Source organism: Vitis vinifera, chromosome 1, assembly GCF_030704535.1.
Source record: "Vitis vinifera cultivar Pinot Noir 40024 chromosome 1, ASM3070453v1".
Taxonomy (NCBI): Eukaryota; Viridiplantae; Streptophyta; class Magnoliopsida; order Vitales; family Vitaceae; genus Vitis; species Vitis vinifera.
This window is the reverse complement of record NC_081805.1, coordinates 23,133,783-23,155,850: the sequence shown is the minus strand read 5'-3', so window position 1 is coordinate 23,155,850 and position 22,068 is coordinate 23,133,783. Positions and strand designations below refer to the sequence as shown.

The window sequence follows — 22,068 nt, the reverse complement described above, 5'->3', positions numbered from 1 at the left end:
CCATCAAAAATTATTTTTTGTTTTTTATTCTTAAAATAAGAAAATATGATATTTTTAGATAATATCTTTTAATTATTTTTTTTATTGTTTTCACTTATTTTCTAAAGATTATTTAAAAAATTAATTATACAAAAAAAATAAAACATTAGATATAAATTTTATTTTTAAAATATATTTAAAAATATTAAAAGTAGGTTAAAAATATTTTAGATTTTCAAATAAATTTTTGTTTTACAAAATATATAGAACAATTTTTAAAAACTATTTTCAAAAATTGTTTTTTAAAACTGTTTTTGAAATTAGTTACTAAATGGACCATAATATTTTTCCATTGTATGAATTTTTTTGTTGAAATAAAATATATTTGGTTGTAGTCTTGTTTTTTCAAGTTTTAAAAAATTTAAAAATAATTTTAAGAAATATGTAGAGAACGCATGTATAAAAAGTAAAAAAGAAAAAAAAAAGAATTAAGGAAATATTAAAAGGGAGAGAATTTATTTATTTATTTTGAATAGGAGTGGGAGGGTGGAAGTTGATTGAGAAATACCAGGCAACTTTTGGACTGTGATTCCTTTACCGCATACTTTTTCCTTCTTTTATATTACTTTGGCTTCCTTTTTTTAAGGTTTGCATGATGGAATGCCTTTCTCTTTGTGTAAAAGCTATGAATGGAGGAATGCTACTGGACATGAGAAAGCCTATGTTTCCACTGTAGATTCCTAGATTTCCTGCGCCTCTCATTTTTGCTTCCTTTCTAGCTAAGTTTCGTCATTTCTCTCTCTATATGTAGCTTTGTTTGATGGGTTGAAGGGCTTAAGGACTTAGTTGACTTGCTTGACTTGCTAGACTTGGTTCAAAAATAGAGAAAGATGGAGAGGAAGAACAGAGCAATTCCCAAAGACTCTGGGTTGACTCAGCGGCTGTTTTCTTGGTCCCTTGAAGACATTTACAATGAAGATCTTTACAAGACCCAGGTTCTTCTATTCTTTATCATCATCCTTTTTTGTTTTAGAATGTTAGGAAATGTTTCAGCTTTTTGAATAATATTATTGTGGGTTATGTAGTTGGTGCTTTGCTTGATTATGGTTCTTCAGCTAACCCCACTTTGCCTGAGCTTGGGTCTTTCATATACAGGGCCAAGCCAGTTCATTTGTTCCTCGGTTGAGGCTTTTCTTAGATTCTGTAGTATATGCATGGTTCAGTCATCTCTGTTTAGCTTTACTTGTTGAAAATGGTGTTGGATTGTGTAAACGAATTTTTATCGCATAAGAAGATTTATTTATTTATTTATTTATTTATTTATTTATTTTTTAATATCAAGGATGGTATCTTTTTTAGGGTGATAACCTAAAATTCTAATTGGTAACCAATTTAGAATCTTTTATCTGGTTACATCTCTGTTAGATATCATTAAATAAACTCAGGCTCAATCAAAATGTCAAAGATGAGAGTAATCAAAATATGAATATATAAGCCCAACTCGGTGGGCAATATTCCTAATGTTTCTATGAATCAACGACTTGGTGGCATTTCGCGGAGGAGAGAGTCCATAAGAGGCTGGTTATGTGGAAAAGACGTTATCTCTCTAAAGATGGGAGGCTTAATCTTATTAAAAGCACCTTGTCAAGCCTTCCCATTTGGCAAATGTCTCTTTTTGTCTTGCCTAAGATGTTAAGCTTAAGGCATGAGACAATTTAGAGGGATTTCTTGTGGGGTGGGGTTTCTTTGGAGAAAAAGCTTGCATCTAATGAGATGGGAAATCACCTATAGGGAGAAATGTGATGGAAGCCTTGGCATTAAAAAGCTTTCAATTCTTGGTAAGGTGCTTTTGGGAAATTGAAGGTGGTTGTTGAGGTTTGCCTTTGAGAACAAGCCTTTTTGGAAGAGGATTATTGTTGGGAAGTATGGGGATGAGGAGAGTGGTTGGTGTTCTAGGGATAATAGGGATGGTTTTGGGGTTGGCTTGTGGAAGGCGATAAGGAGAGGCTAGGACATCATTAACAAAACAGCCTCTTTCAATGTGGGCAATGATGGAAGGGTGAAATTTTGAAAAGATATGTGGTGTGGTAAATCAACTCTAAGAGAATCTTTTCCCTCGTTATATTCCATATTTTTGACAAAGGATGCTTAGGTGGCCAATGTTTGGGACCAGAAGGGTGCGGAAGGGTTTTAAAATCCTTAGTTTTAAGGAATATGAATGATTGAGAGTTGGAAAGGGTTGAGGAGTTTATCTTAAGACTCTAAGAAAAGGCAGTGAGAAGAAATGAAGACGATAGGCTAGAATTGATGGATGCTAAGAAGGGGAAATTTACAATCAAATCCTTATACTCATTTCTTGGTTAGGAAAGAGCAGTTCCTTTCTCTATGAAGGTTATTTGGAACTTGATTGTCCCAAGCAAAATAGGTTTCTTTGTATGGGAAGCTTTTTAGGGAAAGGTTTTGATTTTGGATCGACTATAAAGAAGAGGATGGTCTCTTCGGAACCAATGTTTTTTTGTATGAGAGATAAAGAGTTAGTAGACCATCTTCTCCTTCATTTTACCTAAGTTTGGGAACTGTAGAATTTGATTTTCTCCTTGTTTGGGTTGCCTAGGTGAGGCCATGTGCGGTAAAAGAGACTCTGTTAGTGTGGCATGGTTCCTTCATCGGTAAAAAAAATGGAAGAAGGTTTGAAGGGGTTATCCCATTGTGTATTTTGGACATTATGGAAGGAGAGGAATCAAAAATCTTTTGAAAGCAAGAAATGTTTGATCATACACTAAAATTCTCTTTTCTTTGTAATCTTTTGTTGTGGGTTAGAATGTACACAAATGAGGGCTCCCTAACCATGTTAGCTTTTATAGAATGGTTAGGATCTTCTTAAAGGGGTTGTTTTTTGTTGCCCTTTCCTTTTTGTTATGCTTTATTAGCTTCCTTTGTATATGACTTATGTACTTTGATGTGCCTTCAAATAGAACTTTTAACAAATTTATTTCATTTACCTATAAAAAAAAAAAAATTAAGCCTAAAATTTTTTACCCGTTGTTCCTTTTAATACAAACTAAAGGAAAATAATGCGACTTTGAATTACTCAATGCTTTTGTGTTCTGCACATCATCATTTGCAAGTGAGCTTTTGGTTTCTATATTTTGTTCTCTGTGATTAGGACTATGAATGTGATTCTTATTTTGGTTTAGATATGTGCTTTCTATTTGTTATCTCTTCTGAATCATCTTTGTAAGCTATCTTTCCTATGTGTTGAGCTTTGTTGATGACAGTGAAAGAAATTTCATTTCACATGCATTTGTACTGTTTAAATGAGTAGAACCAGCTTTTATGAGAAATCTTCTTAGTTTTTGATATGGAAAATAAATTTCTATATAAAGAAATGTTTGTTTTCATTTCATTAATTGATGGAATCTGTGGAACTATATAGGAAAATTTCAAATCCAAATTTCCCATTATAGTATTATGGACTTCCTTTTCGGGGAGTGTAAGTTAGGACATAATTACCATTTTGTCACAAAATGACCTTTTCTTTGGTAAACATTCCATTTCATCTTTAGCTATCCACTATTTTATGAAGGATTTTTTGGGTCACTTTTATATTTCAGTCATGGTTCCAATTCACAAGGTATTGATGAATGGTTAGCCTTGATTTATTTCTGCAAAAACTGGTTGCAGTTCTTTTTGGTTGCCACTAACCTTTTGCCACAACCTTCTTATATGCAAGACTTTTTTTTCGTTAGGTATTTCTATAAAACAAGGACATAAGAAATTCCCAACTCTTGTGGATTATTGCATCTGAGATAATGAGTATTTATAATGATATATCATATTTGATAGCAGTGGCAAAAATATTAGTTTTAAAATGGAGAATCTTAACATATTTGCCAAAGCCACAACAGTTAGTAGAACCATTTAATTCTCCTCTCGAGTTTAATTAGAATTAATTGGAGTCATCAATCTTACAAGAGAGCACTTGGGTAAGTTGATGGGAAAATTCTGCAATATCTGTTTCTGAATCGTCTATTGAGTAACAGATCAGGCATTATTAAGTTGTTTACTCAATATTGATCATTGTTTATGTTCATTGCTGTTATATTGAGATGGAAATTGTCATTGACTCAAAGAGATCAAAAGCTAAAAATCGGTGGCTCGATAGGGAAAGCTAGCATTGTTAAGAGCTGGATACTTTTGTGATTTCTTCAAATCAATAGATATATGCTCTGTTTGTGGTTGTTATTCATGATGAGGACTCTGTATATGCTCATTTTTCTGACTTGGTCTTTGTATGTGCTCTTTGTTGTGGCTTATATATGCTTTGTTTGTTGTTTGGTTTGAGTCTCAGGTAGTAATCTTCCACTATCTGTTACATTGTATATGATGGTCAACAAAATTTTGTTTTGCTGGCATTTGAACTGTTCTGTATGAGCAGAACTAGCATCATCACATTTATACCCTTTTTTGATGGAATTTTTTTTTCAAGGTTTTCCATTAAAGGAAATGCCTGTTTTCATTTCAGTTAGAAGCTATTGGCCTAGATAGAGAAGATTATTTTGTTCAAATTCAAAGTTTCCATTGTAGTGTTATGAATTCTTTTCCCAATTTTTAAAATCCTTTCCAAGTGTTTAAGGTATAATGACCATTTTTTTAGTAAATGGTCCATTTTATCTCCAATTATCCATTGTTTTACAAAGAATATATATCTTCTTAAATTTCAGGGCTTCTTGCAAGCTGTTGATTAATGCTTAGATCATTATGAAGAAAATGGGAGCAAATCCTCGATTTATTTTCGCAAAAACTAATAATAGTTCTTTCCAGTTTCCACTAACCTTCTGCTAAAACCTTCTTTATTCAATCAAACTCATATAATCCTCTTTCTTGGAGCAACCCTTTCTATGAAACTTGGTTTGTTTGATTCTTGGTTTCTCAACAAAAAGAAGAAAATATTTGTGTATCACTTGGTGCAACTGATGCAGGACAAAGCCAACCATAAACCTAGGTGCTAGAATTTTTGTTGGTAACAAATTACGGTTACACAGCTGGGATATCACAAAAGGACAACGCTAAATCAGGATTTATAAATTGAAAGCTGCACTCATGTGTACTCTAGAACAGAGTGTCTATCTAAATGCTTTTCTCAACTTACAGTTGTCAATAAGAACCTCGAAGCTCTCTAAAATTTTGTCTATTATTGTACTATATCTATGGACTTAGATGCTTACTCTAAAGCATATTCAGTATGAGGCTAATCTTCTTAGGCATCACCTTTTATGTGCTAGTTGACATGTAGCCTTCATATGTAAAAGCTCCCAGATATTCCATGTTATGCTTATTCACTATATACATAATCCTTCTTGTCGTTCACATAATTCTTTATATGACATGGTATGTTTCTTTTTGTTTTAACTGTCAATAGTTGGTTGGATATTCTAGTTTTTATTTAGCCTCATGAATTCTTCATAGGTGGAAGAGATCCCAGAGTCCTTTGGAACAGTGGATCATTATTTCGGGTCTTATATTTATCCTTTATTGGAAGACATACGAGCTGAGATGTGTTCAAGTATGGAGGACATTCACAGAGCACCCTTTGCTGAAGTGATCTCATTTGTTGAGAGCAAATCAGATCGACCATTATTTTATGATGTTATGGTTGATCGATGGAGAAATAGATTTAGTGATCGTGACAAGGAGCCTTACAAAACTATGCCTGGGGATATTTTAATTTTAGCAGAAGCTAAACCAGAAACAGTTTCTGATTTACAACGGGTGGGAAGGACATGGACTTTTGCATTAGTTACTAAAATCCCAGAGGAGGAGGATGAGGATGAGGATGAGGATGAAGACGATAGTACATCAACTTATTTTGAGGTCAAGATATCAAAAAACCATGAAGTTGATGATGCGAAGCAAAGCTCAATGTTTGTTGTCTTCTTGATTAATACAATTGCTAACAGAAGAATATGGAATGCATTGCACTTGTTTGGGAATATGTGCATTATAAGTAGAGTTTTGTCTTCTGATTCTCTGGTAAGTAATGTGAACAAACTCAATATCTCAATTAAATGTTGCAGTCACTACCGATTTTTGGCTTAACATATTTAGACGAGATTTAATGAAATTCAGGGGCTAATCGACATAATTTTCTTTTCTATTAACAGGTCAAGGAAAATTATTATCAGTGTCCTGTATGGATTGATGGTGGATATGCTAAAAAATTTGCTTTGAGTTTATCATCTAATCTAAATGAATCCCAGAATCAGGCAGTCTTAGCTTGTCTTAGAAAAATTCAGTATAACCACAAACCTTCAGTGGAACTTATATGGGGCCCACCAGGGACGGGTAAAACTAAAACAGTCGGTGTGCTGCTATATACCCTTTTAAGGATGAATATCAGAACACTTGCTTGTGCCCCAACAAATATTGCAATTACAGAAGTTGTGTCTCGTGTCCTCAAGCTGAGGGAAGAGCCATTTGAAAATGACCTTGGAGCAAATAGCATGTTTTGTTCATTAGGAGATATTCTCCTATTCGGGAATAAGTCCCGGCTGAAGGCTCATTCAGACATTGTGGAGGTATATTTGGATTATCGTGTTGATAGGCTTTTTGAGTGCTTGGGGCCAGTTACCGGTTGGAGACATCGTTTCAATTCCATGATAGATTTTCTTGAAGACTGTGTTTCTCACTACCGTATTTTCTTGGAAAATGAATCAAGGAAGGAGAAAAGTTGCAGCAATAAAGGTGGAAGTACCAAGGAAGAGGTTTTCATGAAAAATGAATTAAGCAGCAATGAATGTGAAAGTACCAAGAAAGTGGATATATCATTTATTGAGTTTGCAAGAGATAGATTCAGGGCTACTGCTGGCCCTCTCAGAAGATGTGTCAGGATTTTTTGCACTCATCTGCCTAAAAGTTTCATTCTGAAACAGAATTTCCAGAACATGGTTTACCTCATTCAGTTACTTGATTCATTTGAAAGTTTATTATCCAAAGATGATGTGGTTCCTGAGGAACTAGAGAGGTTGTTTTCACATCAAGAAGCAGTTCGAGATTCTTACTCAGATTCTTCAGACCTTCTGTATGTGCACAGAGGAGAATGCCTTTCGGTTCTAAAAACACTTCGCAGTTCTCTTAATGAACTCAACCTTCCTAGTGCCATGAACAAAGGTTTGATAAAACAATTCTGTTTTAAAATGGCTTCATTAATTTTCTGCACTGCTTCTAGTTCATATCAGCTGTATCGAGTGAATATGAAACCACTGGACTTGTTGGTTATTGATGAGGCTGCACAGTTGAAAGAGTGTGAATCAGTCATACCTCTACAACTCCCGGATATAAGGCATGCTATTCTCATTGGTGATGAGTGTCAATTACCAGCAATGGTCAGTAGCAAGGTGAGAAAATTTAGCGTGCTTATTTTGCCTTGTCCACTGTTTACTTAAAAACTTTTTTGTTTTCCTTCTAAAATTTGGTTTTCTATTTGTTTTTTCAATTCACTCAATATCCTTTTTCTTTTGGCTTTCTTAAATTAGGTTTCTAAAGAAGCTGGATTTGGAAGAAGTTTATTTGAAAGGTTGAGTTCATTAGGTCATTTTAAGCACCTTCTCAATGTGCAGTACAGAATGCATCCATCAATAAGTTTCTTCCCGAATTCAAAATTTTATTTCAACCAGATCTTGGATGCACCAAATGTTAAAAGTAAAAGCTACACCAAACATTATCTTTCAGGACCCATGTTTGGCTCCTATTCTTTCATAAATGTTCGTGGAAAGGAAGAACATGATGATGTTGGTAAGAGCCGTAAAAATATGATTGAGGTGGCTATTGTGATCAAGATAGTAGGAAATCTATATAAAGGTATGTCGGGTGGGAGATTCATGTTTCTAATACCATCTTGATTCAATTATTTTCATCCATCATCTGTAATTTGAAGTTGTCTTTCATTTGGTCATATTGTGCGCCAAATATAAGTTCAATGCCTCTACATTTATTTATTGATTTTACTTTGTACCAGTCAACATTTTTAGTTCTTGCTCATGAGTTTTTTTTTCTTATTAGAGTGAAGCAAATTGACGATGTTGGAAAAATACTAAAGCCCTTGCATCTTGCATCTTGGTACAGAATGGAGTGGCTCAAATCAGAAGCTTAGCATTGGTGTAATATCTCCCTATGCTGCTCAAGTTGTGGCAGTCCAAGATAACCTTGGAGAGAAATATGAGAACCTTGATAACTTTGCAGTGAAGGTGAAGACTGTTGATGGGTTCCAGGCTGGGGAGGAAGATATAATAATAATGAGTACTGTAAGAGCTAATAGTCATGGATCAATTGGATTCCTTTCCAATCCTCAGAGAACTAATGTTGCTTTGACAAGGGCTAGGTATGGCTTAAATGGATTTCATTTAGAAGATTACTTCCTCCTAGTTCATTTTGAGGATGGTGAATATTGCTTGCTACTTTGATTCCATTTTAGGCACTGTCTTTGGATTTTGGGGAATGAAAGGACTCTAGCTAAAAGTGAATCCGTCTGGGAAGACTTAGTTTGTGATGCTAAGAGACGTAAGCGTTTCTTCAATGCTGATGAAGATAAGGATATGGCTAAAGCCATATTAGAGATCAAGACGGAGTTTGATCAGCTTGATCGTTTGCTTGATGGGAGTAGTATACTTTTCAAAAATGCTAGGTGGAAGGTAAATAGCTCCAAGTACTTAGACCTTTTCTTCCTATAATTTACTGCTGCTATGGCATTCTATATTGATAATATTCTATACTCTAGATTATATGCATTTTTCTACTGTCTCAGGTTCTCTTCAGTAATAACTTCAGAAAATCATTTGTAAAGCTGAGATCAGACCGGACAAAAAAGTCAGTTATGAAGCTATTACTGAACCTGTCTAGTGGCTGGCGACCTAAGAGGTTGAACATAGACAGAGTTTGTGGAAGCTCTTCCCAGATCTTGAAACAATTCAAGGTTGAAGGATTTTATATTGTTTGCTCGATTGACATAGTTAAGAACACCCAAGTTTTGAGGGTTTGGGATATTTTGCCCCTGGAAGATATTCTAAAATTGGTTAAACATCTTGATAACATATTCCAGAGGTATACTGATGATTTTATCAATCGCTGCAAGGAAAAATGTCTTGATCGGTATGTTCATTTTTCAGTGTACTCTTAAGTTATCTAAAAAAATCCTAAATATTCTGATTGCTGCCTTGGAGTGTAAGTAATAGAAGTAGAAGTCTTCTTTTATATGTTGAATTTTGGAGCATCTGTTACCTTGTTCTTTTATTTTGTGGTCAGGAATTTGGAAGTTCCAAGGACATGGGCAACCTCTTCAGACATTGTCCAGTTTAAGAATTTTTGCAAAGAAGAGTCTCAGGGCAATGAAAGTGCAGATGCTTTTGATGGTAGAAGTTATGTTGAGAATTCGAAGGTGAGTGAAAGTTTATTACTGATGAAGTTCTACTCCTTATCAACGGGCATGGTTAGGCACTTGCTCTCTGACCATGATGGTAGAGAATTGGATCTCCCATTTGAAGTGACAGACCAAGAACAGGATATAATTCTTTACTATAGAAGCACCTTTATTCTTGGACGGTCAGGTACCGGTAAAACAACTGTTTTGACCATGAAACTATTCCAAAAGGAGCAACAGCACCATATGGCAATGGAAGGTTTTCAAGAAGACAAGGGTAATGCATCCACAAATGCTACCTACAGAAATGAGGTTGGGACGAGTGTTGGAAAGATCCAGGTGGCTGTCTTGCGACAGCTTTTTGTGACAGTCAGTCCTAAATTGTGTCATGCTGTCAAACAACATGTCTCTCATCTGAAAAGGTGTGTGGATTACTCATTAACATGATTGCTGCATCTGCTAATACAGGCACTTTTATAAGTCCATTATGAAAGTCTCTTCAATAAATCTGCTTAATGGTTGTAACAATCTACAGGTGATTGTTGTGGTTGTTGTGGTGGTGGGAGTTGGGGTTTGTTGGTTGTGGTTTTCTGGTGGTCTTGGTTTGGCTCACTTTGCAACAGATTATCTATATCTTGTATACAAAAGAATTCAGAAAACTAACATCAAGATGAAAAATAATATAAAAGAAAGAGTAGCTAAACAAGATATATAAAAGATAAACATGGATATTCTAAAGCAATATGATTAAGATATTCTTATTACAAGTTAGAGCACACATAAGGTGATGAGTTTTCAAGAGTCTTCTGAGATTGGTGTGCTGTTAATGAGTATGGTTGAGGTTTCTTGGCACTACTTCTGGAATGATATTGATTCTGTTATGCTTTTCCTATTTCTGGACAGCAACATTATGAAATTTGAACCATTCTAGGGAATTGTTACAATTTAACATGAGGCATTGATTAAACAGGACCTCCTTTTCCTCTTAAAACTTTATAGGTTTAAAAAGCCATCTTTTTCAACCTCAGATACTCCTTTCTTTTTTCCATGAAAACCTTTCTTACTATGAATTGTTCATTACCATTTAATCTTGTGTCTTGATATGTTTAATTTTTTATGTTTATCAACAGAAATGTATTATAATACAATAAGAAGTTTTATCTGTGAAGTGAGTTTCTAATTAAGAACTTTGTTGTTTCTGCAGCTTTGCCCATGGAAAGAAATTTTCAGCAGAAAGCAATTCAAATAATATAGATTATGTTGATGATGCTGAACTATTCAATGATATTCAAGATTCTCTCGTCGATATTCCACCCAAATCATACCCTCTAGTTGTGACATTCCATAAGTTCTTGATGATGCTTGATGGAACATTGGGCAATTCATACTTTGAAAGATTCCGTGATGTATGGGAATTTTATCGTGGAAAAAGAAGTTTGAGTTCAATTGGCATGCAGACTTTTATAAGAACAAAAGAGGTTACGTATGACAGGTTTAGTTCTTCCTATTGGCCCCATTTCAATAGCCTGCTAACTAAGAAGCTAGATTCTTCCAGGGTCTTTACTGAGATAATTTCTCATATAAAAGGTGGCTTGAAAGGAGGGAGGGTCTCTGATAGTATGCTGTCCCGGGAGGATTATGTGCTGTTATCTGAAGCCCGGGTGTCTACTTTAAGTGGGCAGAAGAGAGAGATAATTTATGACATCTTTCAAGACTATGAACAGATGAAGATGGAGAAAGGTGAATTTGATTTGGCGGATTTAGTAATTGATCTTCATCGTCGACTTAGACATGAAAGATATATGGGTGATGTAATGGATTTTGTATACATTGATGAAGTGCAGGATCTTACCATGAGACAAATTGCTCTTTTTAAGTATATCTGCAGAAATGTAAATGAGGGTTTTGTTTTCTCTGGTGATACTGCACAGACTATTGCCAGGGGGATTGATTTTAGGTTCCAAGATATACGATCACTCTTCCACAACGAGTTTGTAATGGAATCGAGTGATGGAAGAAAAGAGAAAGGTCAAGTCTCAGAGATTTTCCATTTGAGCCAGAATTTTCGTACTCACGCTGGTGTTCTCAAGTTATCACAGAGTGTTATTGAACTTCTTTATCGGTTTTTTCCTCAATCTGTTGATATTTTGAGTCCAGAGACCAGTCTTATTTATGGTGAAGCTCCTGTTTTACTTAAACCTGGAAAGGATGAAAATGCAATCATAACTATGTTCGGAAACAGTCAAAATGTTGGTGGGAATCGGTTTGGTTTTGGAGCAGAGCAGGTTATTTTAGTGCGTGATGATTGTGCTAGGAAGGAAATTTCAGGTTATATTGGGAAGCAAGCTCTCGTTCTTACTATACTGGAGTGCAAGGGCCTAGAGTTTCAGGTGATCATTCAATTTTAACTTAAGCTCCTCACTCCTTACTCGAATCCGTTTTTAATTTTGTTCATGCTTTTCATACTGACCATTGTCCATAATCTGGTCAAAAGTCTTAAAAACATGCATTGTCCATAATTTGGATAAATTGGGCATGATTGTAATCCTACCATTTTCATCTCAAGCTACCAATCCCATTTATTTCTTGTAATTATGGATTGTAATCCTAGTTCACAATTTACTTTTCTTGCAGTGGTTCAAATTGTTTTTCATTAGATGGCTGGTGCAGCACTTAGAAAGCCAAATATTGCTGTGGCCTTAAATCCTATAATCTGATTTTCTCAGTTCTTGATTGTTTCATTTTGTAGGATGTGTTGTTGTACAACTTTTTCGGGTCATCACCTTTAAAAAATCACTGGAGAGTAATATATGAATATATGAAGGAACAAGATTTGCTAGACTCCACTGCTCCTAGCCCAAGTTTCAGTCAGGCAAAACACAATCTCTTGTGCTCTGAACTGAAGCAATTATATGTGGCTATCACTCGTACCAGGCAAAGGTTGTGGATTTGTGAAAACACAGATGAGCTGTCCAAGCCTATGTTTGACTATTGGAAGAAATTATGCTGTGTACAAGTTACACAACTGGATGAGTCTCTTGCAAATGCAATGCTAGTTGCTAGCACCCCTGATGAGTGGAAGGCAATGGGTATGAAGGTGTGTCCGATCCTTTCAAATAATAATATAAGGATGACAATAGTATTCCCTTCTCATGTAACATCCTTTTGGAGACTCAAAACGACTATGCTTTTAAGGGTGATATTGTATTGCTGGTGGTCGGGGGTTTGAGTTCAGGTTTTGAATGGTTTTTTCTTCCATTTATAAAAAAATGTGATGTTTCTCCATTGATTAGCATGTGAAACATTTCTGGTGGTGCAGACATGGTGTGATTTTGAGTAGCAGAAGCATTTTGCTCTGAGTTTGTTTATCTATTTCTTTTCATTTGCAGCTCCTTCGTGAGCATCACTATGAGATGGCAACAAGGTGCTTTGAAAGGGCAGAAGATACCTATTGGGCAAGGCTGGCTAAGGCTCATGGCCTTAAAGCAGCAGCTGAACAGAAGCGTGATTTGAATCCCGATGCGGCTCATGTTGATCTTAGGAAGGCTGCTGAAATATTTGAAGAAATTGGCCAGGCTCATCCTGCTGCCAAATGTTACTTTGAGTTAAATGAGTATGAAAGAGCAGGTAAAATTGTACGAGCGTATTAGTCTGCTAACATTATTTTGGTTTCTTTTAGATTTATGGTTACTCTTCATAAATATTTAAATTTTATGGACTGAAATCTGCTCAGAAACTTCCAATCTGAAACTAAAACATTATGGATTGTTGTGAACTTAAAATTTTGGAGCATACTAATTGAACTGGTAGTTGTAATGCAGTGTAAAGAGACTCCTCAAACCAGAAATTTCTTAGGGCTATATCACACTTAATCATAGTCAATGGTTGGTTGCCCTGGTTTTCTGAATACATATTTGAACAATGGTGAGACAGATAACACAGTTCAATTGAGAGCTTTTAGCAGATTGATTTATATTGTTTAGTTGATATTATGATGACTGGTGTTGCTTAGATATTCTTTTTCATGATTTTTGTTTGTGATCCACTCAAGTAGCCATCATTTCTTTATTATATCTCTAGTATATTTCTTATATTTCAAGCAATTATCAGATATGGATCTGAAAGTTTAACTAAGATAACGCCTCTGAATTTTCCAGTTGCTCCTCTTACTTACTCTTGTTCCAAGTCTTTTATCCTTCCTGTACTCTCTAGCTTTGCATCTATATTGTTAAATACATTGTTTTTCCCTCCATCTTTTTGGTTGTATTTAGAATTCAAATTATAACTTTAAGTCCTGCAGGTAGAATTTATCTGGAAAAATGTGGGGAATCTGATCTGGAAAAAGCTGGAGAATGTTTTTCTCTGGCAGGACTGCATGAACGGGCAGCTGAAGTGTATGCTAGGGGGCACTTTGTCTCAGAGTGTTTGTCAGCATGCACAAAAGGAAAATTCTTTGACTTGGGTTTGCGGTACATCCAATACTGGAAACAACATGCAACTACAAGTAATGTTATGACCAAGAGAAGTAAAGAAACAGAGAAGATAGAACAAAAATTTTTGGAGAGTTGCGCACATCATTATCATGCACTTAAAGATAATAGAACAATGATGGAATTTGTTAAAGCTTTTCACTCCATGGAGTCAAAATGCAAATTCTTAACAACATTAGACTGTCTTGATGAGCTTCTGCGGTTGGAAGAAGAATTGGGTAACTTTTTGGAGGCTGCAAACATTGCAAAACTAAGTGGGGAGATTCTACTTGAGGCTGAAATGCTGGGTAAGGCTGGAAATTACAGAGATGCATCAATCCTTTTTCTCTGTTATGTGTTGTCCAACTCTCTTTGGGCATCTGGAAGCAGAGGTTGGCCCTTAAAGCAGTTTGTGAAAAAGGAGGAGCTCTTAACAAAAGCCAGGTTATTTGCAGAGAGGGAGTCAAAGTACTTCTACGACTTTGTCTGTATGGAGGCTAGCATTTTGTCTGATGAACAGACTAGCTTGTTTGAGATGAACCAATGTTTGAGCACTTCCCTAAGACATAAAAGTGTCAGAGGTGAAATATTATCTGCTCGAAAAATTATTGATGCTCATCTTAATTCCAATGCCACAAAGTTTGAGTGGACAGATGAATGGGTTTATGATCTGAAGCAGCATTCAGAAGTAAGACTTTCCCAGAACTGTATTTCAGTTGAAACATTGCTATACTCTTGGAATGTTTGGAAGGAGAACATTGTTAACGTGCTGGAGTTTCTTGGACTTGATGAAACCCAAGATGTTAAAGACTATGCTAGTTATGGAGAATTCTGTTTGAACTACTTGGGTGTGAGGAAGCAATCTAAAAATCTGAATGTAATCTATGCTTTGCTTAACCCTGACGCCGATTGGGTAAGAGAAGTCGATGACAGATTTATTCGAAGGACTGGTAGGTTGGTTTATGTTGATGGCCATCAGTTTGCTTCTGCTGCTCAGAGTTATTGGAGTTCAGAGTTATTCTCTATTGGCACTAAGGTGTTGGAAAATCTCAAAGTCCTCTATAATCACTCAACCGGGAAGTCATTGTCTCTGTTCTGCCAAAGCAAGTCGCTTATTCACATGTTTGAGGTTGCAAAATTTCTTTTGAAGCTTAAGTTTCTTGACCGCAGATGCCACGCTGCCAGAACACTGCAGAAATTCCTTAATATATTGACTGAGCAATTTTGTTCGAAAGTTTTTCCTTTGGACTGGAAAAAGTCATCAACAGAGAACATGGTTTCCCTCAGAGAAACTGAGCTCTCCAGAATTTTATTTAAAAAGGCTATTTCTACAAGCATCAGCATGAAAAATGAGTTGACTCATGGGCAAATTGGAAGAGTGGCCTCTTGGATTCTTGGGACAGGTAAGCAGACTACTGAACTATATGAGAAGATTGCAGAGAGGTTTGCTGTGAATCCACCATGGAAGGCATTCATTAACAATCTCAGTGGGAACAAAGGATCAGGATTTCCCCAGGGTTCAGTGCCTATCCATGAATCTCAGAAGCATGTGTCTCTGGTTTCGAGGCTTGATGAAGCATTGAGAGATACCTACAATGCTAACTGGAGACAAAGTGATTATATATCACCTGGTTATTTCTTGTATCTTGTTGATCGCCTCCTGATTTTGGTGACTTCCTCTCAGGAGTATTGTTTCACTACCAAGTCTTCATATATTGAGTGGCTTATTTTCCAGGAATGGAATAGCAGCCCAAATCCTGGTTTTGTAGCAAATCAGCCATTTCCTTTTGGAGAGACTCTTGATTATGTTGCCCGCATAACTCAAGAGCTCCTTTACAATAAACACGACACGGTGGAATGGATTAGAAAATCCAATATCAATTTGGAGGAATACTATCCGCTGTTGTTGCTGAGATTGGTTATTATAATTTGTTTGCTTTGTGTGAATGTGAGCGTGGATGATGGGAAATATGTTGGGATACTCTTCCATTTGCTTGAGATGAGTGACATTACTTCACAATTACCCCAAGACTTTTGTGATGTGCTTAGGAGAAGAAGGAAACGTAATCAATTCAGCATAGACATAAGTGTGTTTGCCAAAGCATTTAGAAAAGTTGATGATCCTCTCGTGATAGTGAAGTTGCAGAGAGATTCTTCAGAAGTGTCATGCCCAGATGCCATTTTCATAGACATGACAGTCAACCAAAGCAGACAGGACCTTTTACATGTCTTGTTTCAAAGAAGCATCAATTCATCCAGTACAAAACTTCCCTCAAACAGTAGTGCAGCCTCGAACTTATCTTCTGGGGTGGGTTGGGCCTTGAAGTCTCAGAATGATGAAGTTATAGGAGGCAATCCAGAAAACAATTATGAGCACTTTTGGGATTTTCTTGATGCATTGGACAGAAGTCCTATGAAGAACTTCTTGCCTAATGTCCCTAGGGTTAAGGTAACACCAAATTGCTTCATTGATGAATGTAATGCAGTTAAATTTGTGTATTAGAATTTTGACACATCCCTCCTTTTTCCTTGTCTTTTAATTTTTCAGTTGGAGGTAGAGAATAATATTCGCCTTATAACTTCAGTGCTGGCTGCCTTTCATAAGAACCCTGCAGAAGGTGAAGATGTAAACCTTTGTTGGGAATTGAATTTCATGATTGACGAATTGATGCAGCTTTCTTCTACATTGAATGTGAGGTCAGTATACAGAAGCAATACCATTCTTCGAGCCTTTGTTTCTTACACCTTGCTTGAACTCCTCTTTCTCCACCCCCAATTTTTTACGGTTCTTAAGATGGGCCTTAATTTGCTTTGTTATGAATGTTTTCCAATCTGTTTGTTGGCACATTTATTTTGGATTTTGATGGCATCAATGATGATCTTCCCCTTTGATTAATGGGTTAATCCTATTTTTTTCCTCTAGTACCACTCTGACTTCCTTTATAAATGTAGTTGCATTGTTGTTGGTTGTTTAGCTGTCTGAATTACATAGTGATACTTCAAATCAGCTGTCATCTTCGATATGCTTGGTGTTATCCTCAAGTTCATATCTATGGTTTCACTTTGCTGGTAATTTTGACTCAGACTGTTATTCATGGGTTCTTTTTGGCACTATATCGACTTGAAGGAATTTGATGTTGCTCTCTATTTGCCTGCTGTTCATATTATTAATATCCATTAAGAAAACAAATGTGCAGATCCTACCCCATGTTTTGTTTGTTTGATGTGAAAATGTAAGAAAAAGATATGATAACTTGAACACTTATGGAGTGAGTCCTTAAGGCACAATAATGATTTTTCCCAACACCCTAGTGGCTTGGAAATTGTGGGTAAAGAATCTATTGCTATATATGGACTCTGCATTTAAATCAGTGAAAATGTACTGGTTTGGTTTCATTTCAAAGTGAATTAATTTCTTTTCATTTTTATTTTTCAGAAATAATAGTTCAAGAATTAGAGAGCTTGTCCTAAGGTTGAAGTCAAGAAAGCCACGAGTCGAGCCTCTGTTGAACCGGCTATTTCTGCAGAAGGATTCAACTGCAGTAAGTGAGGCATCATCAGCTACCACCATCCCCTCTGGTATGCAAAACCAAGTAGACAAAGGCAAAGGCGAGGCTGAAGAAAGTGAAGAGGATGATGGGGTTAATACCAAAACCCCAAGCAACTCTAACAATGGGGAAACTGAAAGCAAGGAGGGAAAGGGAAAACGAAAAGCCAAGAAGGGAAGAAAAGGAAAAGGTGGGAGAAAATAAATAGCCATAGACAGCTTCAAGGACATCATATGTATATATATGTATGTATGCCATTTCATAAATTTTATGTTCCTTCAGTATGCATTTGTTAGTGTGGAAATGTATGTATAGCTTGTTGTATGGTTTCTCTCCAGAAAGCATTTCCAAATACTCATATCCTTCTTCACACGTGATCCATACATTAAATAGGGTGATTATAGCTCTGATATCATGTCAAGTTCCCGGAAAATTTGATAGAAAATGTAAAACAAAGAAAATAGAGAAGAAAAGTAGACAAAAGGAAAAAGTAAAGAAAAATTAGATAATTTTTATGTATTATTTTAAATTTATTTCATTTATTTTAACTCTTTTATATAAAAATTAAATAATTTGAAAATGCATAAGTTTTTAACTAATTTTATTTATATTTGATTTTCTTTTCGTATTCTTTTTGTAGTCAAATTAAATATAATTTTTTTTTTCTTAATATTTTTTATGAAGTGAAGATAGCCTAAAAGTTTAATTTATTAGAATATGGACTCCAAGTGTATATACAACATATATCATTTTCTTAGCAAGAAATTGAAAGTGAAAAGAACACGTTATTAACAAAATTGTTTAATAAAATTTCAAATGCAAAATTAAAAATTATCAAAATTTTAATTTTATTAGAGAAATTATAATAAAACAAATTTTTTTACATACATGGAATGAAAAATAAATTAAAATAATGTATTTATGATGAAAAAAAATGATGAAGCACAAAAAAATTAAGGAAAAAAAGTACAAATATTAAATAGATATTATAAAAGATTTTTTTTAAAAAAAAATTATTTAAAATTTATAATTGTGTTTATTTAAATCCTAGAGAGTTAGTATTATTATTTTTTGTTAATATCATTTAAATAATTTTTTTATCTATTGAAAATAATATTAAGAAATTAAGCTCTTTTAAATATTTGAGCACGACATAACTGTAAAAAAAACCTTGATTAAAGAAGAAATTGTAAAATTTTATATTGATAATTTATATGTTAGTTCGTCTGCATAAACAAGTTTTAAAAACTTATAAACCTTCCTTTAGAAAAATAAGAGGTAATATACTTGAAAAGTTTAATAAATAATCAATTAAAAATAACGATAGTGTTAGAAAAATACAAAAATCTAATTCATAGATAGAACATAGGTAATATAAACCATTTGGAAGAAGTTAAGAAATGGATCAATTGTATTTGGTTCAATAAACAAAAGCAAATGAAAATTGTGCTTGCTAGCTACAAAATTTTCTTTATTCCATTTGGTATTTTCTCCATTATAATTATTATGAAGGACATTTACGATATTTAGTTTATGACAATTTATTTATAAAAACATGTATAACTAAAAATAAACCACACATAAGATTAGGTCAAGTTCCATTAGAATTGTAACTTTTGCATACCCCTTATTTTGCCTGCAATACCAATTTCAAAATGATCAACTCTTATAGTGAGATGAACTATGTGTACAAGGTATGAGAATGAATTCACCATGTGATATTCCTAACCATTTCGGTTTTATACAAATGAGTTGTAGTTTGCAATTGAAACTTAGGACAAGTTTTTGAAGTGAGCTCATCCTTGTAGAAACTTGACCTTTCGTCTTAGCCATTAATGTATTAGTCTCCAACATCTTATTTATGAAAATTATAGTAAAAAATGGATTAATGTTATGGATATTGAGTCCAAATTTTATAAGTTTAAAGTTTTAGATAAATTGGTAATTTCATTATAACATCAGAGTTTGGTTCGATGAGAGGTCTTGTGTTTGAGCCTCCTCTCCTATTTTGTTGGATATAAATTCAAATTTGTAATTTGTTTGATATGAATCCAAATTTTGTTTGTCTCTTCAGATACGAGTATGAAATTGAAAATGAGGAAAGATGTTAATGCATATTGAGTTCAAATCCAACAAACTTAACCTTTTAGAAAAATTAATAGTTCAACAAATGTATCTAAAACAACTAAAACTAAATTCTAATTAGATGAGAAGATCAACTTGAAGCTTTACTCTATATTGGGTTTGCGCTTCAATATAATTACCAGGGGTAAGTGCTATAGCTTGTGTTCAATATTCGTTGACTTGATCAAACCAAGTTTTTGTAATTTCAGAATCTCCCTAACAAATGGTTTGCTCTCCTTAATTAGAATATGTGAGTTAATTCATTCCCTTAGAACTGTACTTGAGAATTTCCTACTTCATAGGACTCAACAGTCGTTTATTTTGGTCTATGAGGAAATGTTTTCCGAAAAAAAGTATAAAATTATGGTGTTATATATAAAAATTTAGTAAACATTTCCAGAAAGTTTGTGGGCTTACAATGAAGCATGAAATCTGAGAAACATAAGGATCAAAGAAGGTTATATTTTCCATAAAATACCATGAGAGCGAGATGCCGCAAATTCAGTTTTTCTTGGGCCAAGCCTTTTTGAAATTTGAGTAAGGCCCAAACCAAAATTCTGAATGGCAGATTACTAGAACCTAGGCCCAAAAGCTTGGACCTGCCCCCATTTCCAGCCTCGAGGGGCCATTTCCCCTGAATTTTTTCCCCTTATTTCCCCTTGACCAAAGACATCATGACAGTTCAACTCTCTTAACAAGGCAAGTCATCAATTGCGACTTTAGCCCAAATCAACAATTTAAAATTATAATAAAAGCTAGAAATAGCTAAAACCCTATACTTAAGACTTTGACCATTTTAATTAGGAAGTTTTTAGACTTGTATTATTTTTCCTTTTATTTTTCTTCTTCCCTTTGCCTTTAATAAACAAGAAAAAGACATCTGAGATAGCATTATAAAGAAATTCTTTGTAAAAGGAAACAACATATGTAACGATCTATACCTAACCGTGTAAATATTATCTACTCTAGGTTTAAAGGGGCTTTCACAACTTTAAAACGCATCTAGAAACTTAAAGAATAAATTATACATATATAACATTATGAACTTTTTCCCTTACTATTACTACTCAAAAAGAGCATATTTTATATAATAATTCTCATGAATTTCACATCTTTTGAGTAGTAATTATGTCTAAAACACTTAATTAACATGTTGTTACTCTTACAAGAGTTACTAACAAGTTTTATGAAGTTTTTAAATCATTTCAAAGTATGATTTTGATAAATTAGTGACAAAAGGGATAAATCAAATTGAAAAGAACAAATAAAGGATGATGATCCAAATGCACAATGAAAGAAGTAATGCGATTAGTTTAGACCGGGATTTGGAGTTGATTTGGAGGTAGTTGAAGTGGAATTAAGAGAAAGAAATGGAAGAAATGGCAAAAGGAGTTGAAAAATTATGTATTTTCATTTCGCGTGATCATGCGAAATGGACTAGAAGGCAATTTTGGCTGCAGCTTAAAGGGAAATCTAAAAGCTGATTTCGCATGACCATGCGAAAATTTCACACAGTCATGCGAAATGCTTCAAGAAGGCGAAATTGGTGTTGATGCATTTTTCACTTCGCACAATCGTACGAAATTGCATTTTTCCAGATTTCTTGGTGAAGAAGCCTCCGGAAGACCTCTTCGATGATGTTAAGTGTCCACTTGACCTTGACATATAAATAAAAACTTGATTTACTCATTAAAATGACTTTTAGACATTTTCTAATTGTAGAATTTTCCAGATTTCCTCTCTCTAGAGAATTATTTACTTTCTTTCGTTTTCTCTCATTTTCTCGCTAGCCAAACATGCCTTGTGAGACCAAATCTCCAAGCATGAGTGACTAAATCTCATTTTTCTTTGAGAAGGGAGGATCTAGAGGCAAGATCTATGGTGAATTAGATAAATGAACTTGAATTACAAAGGTAATTTGATCCAATTAATTTATTAATTGAAATTTAGGGATTTTTCTCTTCAAATTATCTTGGACGATTACTACAATGCAAACTAGGTAGATTCATTAAATTCTTAAAGCTAAATTTGATGAGATTGAATAGTTGCATTATGTGAATCATTGGAAGATAATTTAAGATGAATTGAATATATGAATTGAATTGATCTCTTGGATTAAATGACTTAATTTGAAGAGAAACTAGATCTAAACCTAAAGCTAAATAAAAAATCGACTTAGATGAAAACTTAGGCTTTTAATCTAACTTGATGAAAATTAGATCTCAATATCTATTCACCATGGAAATTGTTTTCTAGAAAATCCTAACTCCAAGAATTTCATCTCCTATTAATTTTCTTCTCAAGACCATTGTTACATTGATTTTTCAAATTGAATTTTCAAATCAATTTCACTTGATCACAATTATTTCTTCTCATCTCATTCAAGCCTTAATTATCGAGAATAATCCATCCTAGTGGACGACACCTAAAAACCACTATACTACGATAGTTTGTACTAAAACCATTTTTGATCGAGTACAAGCTACTCTAGAATAGTGAATTAGGTTATAAATTATGTTTTGACGTGATAAAC

At 34.4% G+C, this 22,068-nt stretch overlaps 1 protein-coding gene across 1 annotated transcript; it reads left to right on the top strand.

The window, feature by feature from the left end:
- The first annotated feature begins 603 nt into the window (after window positions 1-603).
- On the top strand, window positions 604-17,735 carry LOC100243095 (uncharacterized). Its single transcript, XM_019221594.2, has 14 exons — window positions 604-974; window positions 5,449-6,012; window positions 6,144-7,376; window positions 7,515-7,839; window positions 8,104-8,359; window positions 8,453-8,669; window positions 8,783-9,126; window positions 9,280-9,816; window positions 10,599-11,784; window positions 12,144-12,491; window positions 12,784-13,021; window positions 13,695-16,312; window positions 16,412-16,560; window positions 17,300-17,735. Exons 1-14 carry the CDS (start codon window positions 870-872, stop codon window positions 17,613-17,615), a joined length of 8,436 nt encoding a protein of 2,811 aa, XP_019077139.1. The 5' UTR covers window positions 604-869; the 3' UTR covers window positions 17,616-17,735.
- The last annotated feature ends 4,333 nt before the right edge of the window (window positions 17,736-22,068 follow it).